The 8890-nt window shown below is 45.8% G+C and overlaps 1 protein-coding gene across 1 annotated transcript in view; it reads right to left on the bottom strand.

The window, feature by feature from the left end:
* Positions 1-214: 214 nt before the first annotated feature.
* Positions 215-8890, bottom strand: part of SDK1 (sidekick cell adhesion molecule 1) — a 383954-nt gene continuing 375278 nt past the window's right edge. Inside the window, exon 45 of the mRNA XM_053992256.1 lies at positions 215-6487. Coding sequence (XP_053848231.1) covers positions 6212-6487 — 276 coding nt within the window. The 3' untranslated portion in view covers positions 215-6211. The remainder of the gene's footprint in view (positions 6488-8890) is intronic.

Raw genomic sequence — 8890 nt, 5'->3', positions numbered from 1 at the left:
AGTGTCAGCTTAGCTGAGAAGCAGCAGGGGTTGTAAGATTTTACAGTCCAGAGCAAACAGTGAGGAATTTCAGTGTGTGTTACGTTCTCAGTGTCCTGAGCTGTTAACTCGTGAGCATGCTGGCAAGGCACCCAGAAACTTCTTCAGCAACAGATGAGTCTGGAAAAATCCTTTTTTTCCCTTCTGCAGAACAAATGTACCAAGGACACGTACGTTTCCAAAAGGGTTCTTTTAATTAGAAGCAAGTTTGCAAAAGAAGAAGTAACTTTCTCATATAAAATAGTGGAGTGGTGAAGGTGAGGCTAACAAGAGGTGTGGAACAAAAATCCAGGGCAAATCTCCAAGGAGACACTGAATCAAAAGCAATGATCTGATAACTGGAGTACACCGAAGGGCAGCTCAGACACAGCTGTGTGAGGTGCTCCTACCCCATAGCTGACAGCAGATACCAAATCAGAAGATGGACTCCAGCCCAAGAGAGGCAAAGTGACCAGCTACAAACTCACCAGAATATAGGGTTTTTGCACCTTTCTGCTACCTGAGAGCTCCCACTGCACTGTGACAGGCCCCAGCATGGCCCAGGGGTGCAATGACATCAAAGGGAGCCCTGGTGGCATTTCCCACCTGCAGAATGCCACCATTCAGTGGTAGCAGAAATTCCCAAATCTAGTGAATTGGACACAAATGGGAAAACACCTTGATATAAAGCTCTGTAACCCCAGTCCTGTCTCTGTATCCAGTGATTCAAGCCCCAAGAAAGTGCACAGTGATCAAACAGCATTGAAATAATGAATTTCCTGTCAAGTCTTGAGGCCCCAAGGCCATTTAAAGTGGGCAAGTGGCAGCTTTGAGAAGATAAAATTCTGAGTCAGAGCCTGAATCTCAAGTGCTAATGGTACTTCACTCCTTGTTCAAACAAATCTCACCTGTCCCAGGTGTCACGTGTGTGCTTATCCATTGTGGCTCTCTGCTGTCGGGCGCTGCAAACTCTACACCTGCACAAAGTGCAAGGCAGCTTTCTTTTTCTGGGAGGGCAGGGCGAGGACAAAAGGAGTACAGAAATACAAAGAACAGAAGGGACTGGAAGTGTCCAAGGCCAGGTTGGATGGGGCTTGGAGCAACCTGGTCATAGTGGAATGTGTCCTTGCCCATGGCAGGGGGGTTCAAACAAGGTGAGATCTTTAAGAGATCTTTAAGATCTCTTCCAGCCCAAACCATTCTGGGATTTATGACCTGTCAGGTAGAGCCATTTCAGGCCCATCGTGCTCAGTCTTGGGGTGAACATGCTCCTAATTCAAGGGTGGTTTCCATAAGGAGCTTTCAATGGGTTTTGTAGAACCACATCATCACACGTGTGGCTTCGTTTGAACACGACACCAACAAACCTTTCCCCACCTCCGGTAACCTCGTAGCTTCTAGGAACACCTTGATAATGTGTGCATTCCACATGTGCTGGCAACAACCGATAAAAGCAACCCAAGGAATGTGACTGAACTAGCAGGAACTCCAGGCTGAGTGGAGCTGTCTGCAGTACAACCTGCCCATGTCCCAGCAGCTCTGTGGCTCTTCCTTTCCAAACATCACCCCTCACTGAGTGTGTCCTTCTTGCTGCTACTGGTACAGGAGATCAGTAAAAACAGGAGGTCTTGGCATCTTGGTCACTCTTACACATCACAGGCTTCTGGACTTCAAGATTTCTAACGCTTCTGCCAGGGGTTATCTTCCTTATGTGGTTGTTTGCTTTCTTTTAAAGTTTCTAATGAATTCCTTTTCTAAAATGGGTTTTCTCCAACAAGTTTTCCTGTATATCTGAAAGCAATGTGTGGGAGAAGACACCAGTGCTCTATATGTATAAAGATCTCTCTCTCTCTCCTCCCTTTTTGGAAAGCAGATTAGATAATCTTTGGATGACCCAATGGATTTCTTGAGGGAAGCAATGGCAAAGATAATAAATGCATCCCCATGTCAAGAGATTTAATCCAAACAATTGCTACAGCAGCTTCTGGCAGAGACCTTGGTATAAGAAAGAAAAATGAGATCCTGCCCATCTGCAAAACATCACTGGTTTTAACACTCAAAATGAAGAGGGAACAGAAATCCTTTTGAGTAATAGATGAGTTTCTTTTCTGTGTATTTTTCTTTTTTCTCTCCAGTCATGCTGACTGCTCCCAAAAGTGGGATCACTGGCCAAAGTGTGATTCCTTTAGTAACTGCTGATGAAAGCCTTTGCTCTCGCCTCTCCCTGCCCTCCCCATGAAGTCATTCCATGAGTGACTCCCAGGGTAGGAAATAAGAGACTGTCACTGATAAAAGCAAAGGAGTGCCCTCTCCTGTCCCTTGTCACCACTGCCATTTGTACCTGCACAGCGCTGGCCCTGTCCAAACATCAGAGCATTAAAAGGCAGGAATGGAAAATACTCCACCCAGTGGTGTGGGCCATGGCAGGGACACACCACGTGTGACATGGATTTTGGGGGGGATAAAAAGCTCTACTTGGAGTGGGCTGGAACAGCACAGCTCCTTTCATGTGTGCACTTTTGCACATGATTTATGACAGGGACAACTTGAGGTTTGGGGCTGGGAGCATTGCTGACAGTGGTGACTGCTGTCACCTCAGCCCTGCAGGGGGTGAAGACTTGGGCACTTTTTACCTGCAGGAGACTGGCTATTGTTACAGCTATTGCATGAAAAACAAGCTCCTATTAAACCATTCTCTGAAATGTCTCCCTTGGTCATTTCATGATGCTGCTTTTATTTTTCAGTAACAGTCACAAAGACACCTGAGAAACAGGGAAAGGGAAATAAATAAATAAAAAAATATATCCTGAGAAGGCATTTTAAACATAAGCCTTCATTTTTCAAGACTTTTCTAAACAGGAAGATGGAAATGGAAGCAAATTCAATGTCTGAACTTACTGTAACATGAAAACTAATGTTTAAAAGTTGTATTTCAAGGCTGCAATTTCCAAAGATTGCAGCAGTGAAATAGAGCTTTCTTCCTAACTGATGGAGTATTTCCTTCCAGATAAAACAATTTCCCTGATATGTGAAGTAAATAAAACCTACCTATTAACCATATTTTACAAGTTGAGTGTGTTAGCAAGAAGGTGGAGGCATCACACATGGAGCTACACACGATCCTGCACAGCAGAAAACGCATCCTGTGCTCAGCTGAGGGCTGAGCAGGGCACTGCACCTCCTCACTCTGCAACTGCCTATTGAAAATAAACCCACATGTCAGAAAAGCCAACTCCTGAACACAACATAACCAAGAGTGACAACAGTGTGGACGAGAATGGAACAGAAATACCTTTGTTGGGATCAACAGGTCCTAAAGGAATCACACCTAACCTGTTATTTCGACAGCAGTCAGAAGAAAAGAGCCACACAGCCAACTCAGCAGGTCCTCAGCAAGCTCAGGCTTTTTAGTTGCAGCTGGTTTTGAGAAAAAAGGAACAGTCTCTTCTCCTCGCTTTGTATAGATTGTGCTGCTCCCCATGTTGTCCTTCAGCGGAGCAGTGGCCATGAAGTCCATTTCCTTTATTCCCTGTGATTTTCTTGGGGTTTTTTTCCTCCGTGTGGTATCAGATCAACCCCAGGGAGTAACTGCATCTTACACCAAGTGTAAGGCAATATTCAGCAGATGTGGAGTTACACTACGCTTTCCTTTGGAGCAAAGTCCCCGGTGTTCCATCTACTTCCTACTAATTTACATCCCTAAAGTCCTCAGTGGTCCTTGGAGGGCTCCTCCTGCAGCACTACCTCTTACACCTGTTGGACAAGTGCCATTAAAATTCCAAGAGCAATTGCATTGCTGTGTCAAATGTATAAAAACAATGTGTCTAAAATATGTAATCTGATGCAGGAAATGACAAAGGAAAAGGAAAACAAATCAGAAAGCCACGTAGATAATTTTGTCTAAGAAACAAAAAACACAGACTGAAAACAAATTTTGGCAGTTCAGTAATTAAAGCAAAGTCCATATGGCTTAAGAGAACAGTCAAAGTGCACAGAAGGCAGTGGGTTTTTTGTTTGCTTTGCATTCCTCTTCACAGCACACTCCAAGTCATCCTCTTTGGAGCCCCATCTCCATCCCACACACATCCTACCCAGGTGCAGAGAGGGGGATGACTCACAGGGTTTTGGCTCAGCCGTGTCTTTGCGAGTCCCTTGCCATCTAATGAGCTGCAGATCATTATCCCAAGCTCAAAAGCCCTTAAACACACCCACTGGAGTTTTTGGTTTTTGAACTTTTTCTTCCTGGAACCTTTGGAGAGGAACAGCAATCCAGTGCCAAAGCTATGCAGAGTGTGCATGCACCAAGAGCAGCAGTGCTTGGAGGCAGTGCCCAAGAGTAAAAGCAGTTCTGAGATCGTTTGCCCTGTCCTAGAGGCACTGAAAGGTGACAGCAAGGCTGAGCTGGCCCTTGGACCTCAGCTCTTCTGGATACTCCCAGCCAGGCCCCTGGGCAGCCTGGTTTCAACAACCTGCTCTGAAGACATCTGCCACAGATGTCCCACATCCCTTGAGAGAAAAGGGACAATTTTCCGTGGTAACAATGCCCACATGAGCCTTGACAGAACATTAGCAAGCACCAATTTTCCTGGCTTATCCACCTGAAAGGAAATGCCAGATCCTGGTGTGGCAAGGACTCTCCTACTTCCAAATTCACCTTTCAAACTCTTATGATAAAAAGTCTGGTGACCCAGGACTGTTGCTACTTGCATTCTTTCAATGCCTGACAACTTCCTTGTGAGTAAACTTGCTACTAAACATGACAGACTCGGGAAAAGAATAGAAAAGAAGAAAGCAAAAAAGTGAGCTGTACAAAAGGATGAAAAATAAACTAAAAGTCTCCTCTTTTCTTTCCAAAGGCTGTAGTTTCAAGTGCACAAAGCAGGCTGTAAACGTGCACAAGGTAATTCATGACCCCAAAGCCTGAAAAACCTGGTTAGCTTTATTTGGAGACAGTTTTTTGCTTCTCCCAGATATGAAGCTGCAGAATCAATAAAAGGCACCTGTGGACACCAAAACTCACCCAGTCTGTGTGGTGTGTCTTTCTACTAAAAAAATAAAATCAAACAAACCCTGCCACTGTGTACTTTTTTACAGACCAATAAACAGAACTGCAGCGTCTGGGTGAGAAAGCATGTTCAACTTCTGTTAGCAGAGCATGGTAACTCTGATGATCAAAACCCTCATCAATTAGTAAATTCTCTAGGTTGTCACTGCAATTTTAATTGAAAAATTTCTCTGGCTTGATGGGTTGTGTCCTTTGACTTTTAAAAAATGACTGATTCAAATGGTACACACAGTCCACAAGGAGGATTAGAGCCACGCCAAAAATAAACTGACCTTACATTTGAATTCTTCCCACTTGCTTCACCCACCATTGCCTACAGTGCTCTTTTGAGCCATCTCCTCTTCCAGAGGCCCTGGAGTTGGAATATTTAAAGAATGCAGCAGGTCCCATTTGAAGAAGAAAGAAAAGCAGGTCAGTAATTCAATATAAATACACCAGTAGTGAGCTTAGAGCAGACACAGTGACACATCTGAGCCTACATTGATCAGCCAGTGCTCCTAATGTGTGGAGCAGCGAGGAGAAGAGAGGTGTCTGCTTTTCACCTAGAAACGTGTCCATTTTCTATGTTTTACTACTTAATTTGATGACAGAGAAAAATTAAAAAGAAGAGAGAAAGAAAAAAATAAAGAGTAGAGAAAAAGGAAGAAAAAGGAGCCTGGGAGATTTTATGTTTTCTCTTCAAATCACATCACAGAGTCACTCATTGCATCTAGGGAATTCACCTGCTTGTTTGGGAGCAGTGGGACAGGAGGAGGGGAGAGAAAGAAAGAGGCAAGGAGAAGGGCATGGGAGCTGCTTCCTGAAGCAGTGTTACAAAAAGCGGTTAAAAAACCCCTACTATTCACAAGTGGTTAAAATCATCACTGTTCGGAATTCCTTTTTTTTCTTTTTGTTTTCTTAAACAAAGGTTCAGCTAGTTCAGCTCCGTGTTTTTATAGAGTTGATTGTCTTCAGAAAGGAAGAAAAAAAAAAAAAACCAAAACAACAAAACCAACCAAAACACCAACAACCCAGCCTCAGGTGTGTTCCCATCCGTTTCTACCCTGATAAGAGAGGTCCCCCACAGTTCAGCGCCCCGGCCACGCACACACGGTCACTGCGGCTGTCCCGCCGTGTCCCCAGCCCCGCTCAGACAAAGGACGAGAATCCTGTCACTGGAGTCCGGGAGCCGGGCGCGGGCTGTCCCGTCGGGGTGTACACCCCTCCTGAGCTCTGTGTCGTGATGACAGTCTGGAAATAGGGCTCTGCCTCGCTGGCCGTGCACTCCTCGTATCTGTAGGACGCCGGGTGCTGCTTCACCCCTTTCTGCTGCCGCTTCCACGAGTTGTAGTAGGTGGGGTCGCTCATGTAATGGTTCACAAAGGAGTGCTTGGGCAACTCGTCCTCGTAATCCGAGTCAGTGACCTGGGGCATCAGGAAAAACAGAAGTAAATAATCGGTCATTAGCATGGATGATATTTTTAGCCTGTTGTGCTCGCAAAGAAATGGGAGGCAAGTTTAGCATCACCAGCTGACTAAAGCTGTAATGTCAAGGTAAGAAGGATGGCAGTCCAAGTGTGGTACAGGCTGGGCTGTGGAAAAGCACTGTGCTCTGCTTTAGCCAGACTTTGCTGCTAGAGGGATGATAAGTGACAGAGAAATCCCTTCTAATTCCATGCAAAACGGTGCAGGGGCAGCCAGGAGCTCCTACTTGGGCACAAGATGCAGGGAAGTGTAGAGAGGTCACAGTGAAACCAACAGCTTTCAATCACAATCAAGTATTGCAGTTACAACTAAGTATCTCTCCTCATGGAAGGACAGCAGGGATGCCTTCCACACAAACACTGGTTAGCCAGGCCAATGTTTGGGGTGGCCAACCCAAGCCACCTGCACAGGACTCTGGGCGTTAAGTATTGAAAATTAGTTCTATAACTGGAAGGAAGTTAAGTAAAATCAGACTTTATTACAGGCAAATAACACTATTTGCATGTTCCAGCTGATTATGGGTGGTACAAGGTACACAACCAGCAGCGACAGAAGAAAGAGAATGCAAAATCTGGGAAAGAAGAGCTGCCAGGCAGGAGGGGCTGCTTCCTTGGGATGAGTCAGACCCAGCTCTGCGCTCAGAGCGGATCCTACCCCTGAAACATTTATGCACGGTGGCTGGAGAGCTTCAAAGCTCCCATCAATATCAAGCAGGAGCTCTATTGAGATGTAACCAGATAAGCTCTGTGCATCAGCTCCTCCTCTGAAGTGCTGCTGCTGGGATGCAGCTGGAGGAATCACAGAGGGCTTGTACATCTCTGCTGAGCACAGAGACCACGGCAAAGCCTCAGCCATGGAATCTCTGTGCACATTTTCCTTCTGTTCCTACTGATGTTCCCACCAGTAACAGCCCCATTCCATCCAGCACACATTTACCCAGGCATTTCCAGATCTCATGCCTTCCTTCAAAATCTCCGATTAGACCATGCAAAAGCTTTTATTCCTTTCCCTCCCCCACTCAATAATCTGCATTGCCAATTCTAGAGGCAATTAAATATCAAAGTAGGAGCTGCCTAAGACACACAAGAGAGACAGGTAAGTGCAGCTCATCACTGCTCGTTGCTGCAATTAGTTTCAAAAGGTTGGTGTGGTTCTGATCTATGACACCACCCAGCAAACACACATCCTTCTTGATCCTGCCTGCCACAGAACTTGTCTTTCCTCCTCTAAAGCTCCTTTTTAATGGTCTCTGAAGAACAATCCTCAAATGCCTTATGAACCATCGTTTGAAAAGGGCACAGCATTCATCATCCCACTTCTTTGCTTAGGTAGCTGCTTCAATACTATTCCGTGCCCCTTTTCCAGCACAGAGGGTGATGGACAGAGCTGAGAAATTTTTCCCAGTGCTTTCCAAAAGTGAGCAAAGCAGCTCTTTACAGCTTTGCAAAACTTCCTTTCCACTATTACCGAGGCTTTGGCTCTTCAGGAATTATGTACTGTTTGATTTTTAAGAATTAAAAGCTTCAGGTGCCTTGACAAGTAATTACTAATACAACAAAGCCCTACCAGCATTTAATAATTATTCCAGAAGGAACACAGCAAGCCTATCTCCTCGAAAAACACTCCTTTGCACCAGCTGCCAGGCTTGGGAAGCCAACATCCCACTCCCTCCAAAGACCTTCCTGAACAGGTGGTTTCTGCAGCATTCCTGGAATATCCCCAGATCTGGACTACTTCACAGCCAGTGGATGCAGAGAGCAGCTCCAGAGTCTTGGCACTGCTGCCAGGAACATCCTGCCAGCACTGCCCTGTGTGTTTTTGCAAGGGGCTCCGACAGGAGTGCCACGGATGGCTGCAGATGTGGCAGCATGGCAGGGTCTGGCAGCAGCAGCTCAGGCTGCTCCTCAGCTGCAGACACAGCCAATTTCACCAAAAGATCCCCAAACCCTGGTTCCCTCTGTCTGTCCTCAGCAGGAAACAAATTATTGCACTCTGCATCAGTCTCCAAACATGATGCTGTGTGTCCATAGTGCAATTTTAAGGTAAATGCCTGGGAAGCTGAGGGATGATGTGGAAGAAAAGTCTCTGCATCCTGAGCAGAGGCAGGAGAGCTCACCAGAAGCAGCACCCAGAGATGTGAACTCCTCCAGCTCCTGTGGATGTGCTCTCTCTACCAAAGGCACAAGACACTGCTCTCCCATGGCCTCTGACTCCTTCCCTAGCCCACCATCACTTTTACAGACTCAGACACTCTCAGCCACCCAACAAAGAAACAGAGCCCTGCTCAACAGAGGCATCACAGCTGAACTGAGGTGGCAGAAGCATGAGGAACAAAAAAAAAAA

This window comes from Vidua macroura, chromosome 16 (genome assembly GCF_024509145.1).
Source record: "Vidua macroura isolate BioBank_ID:100142 chromosome 16, ASM2450914v1, whole genome shotgun sequence".
NCBI lineage: Eukaryota > Metazoa > Chordata > Aves > Passeriformes > Viduidae > Vidua > Vidua macroura.
Note: the sequence above shows the minus strand (reverse complement) of the source record. Positions and strands in the feature narration are given on the sequence as shown.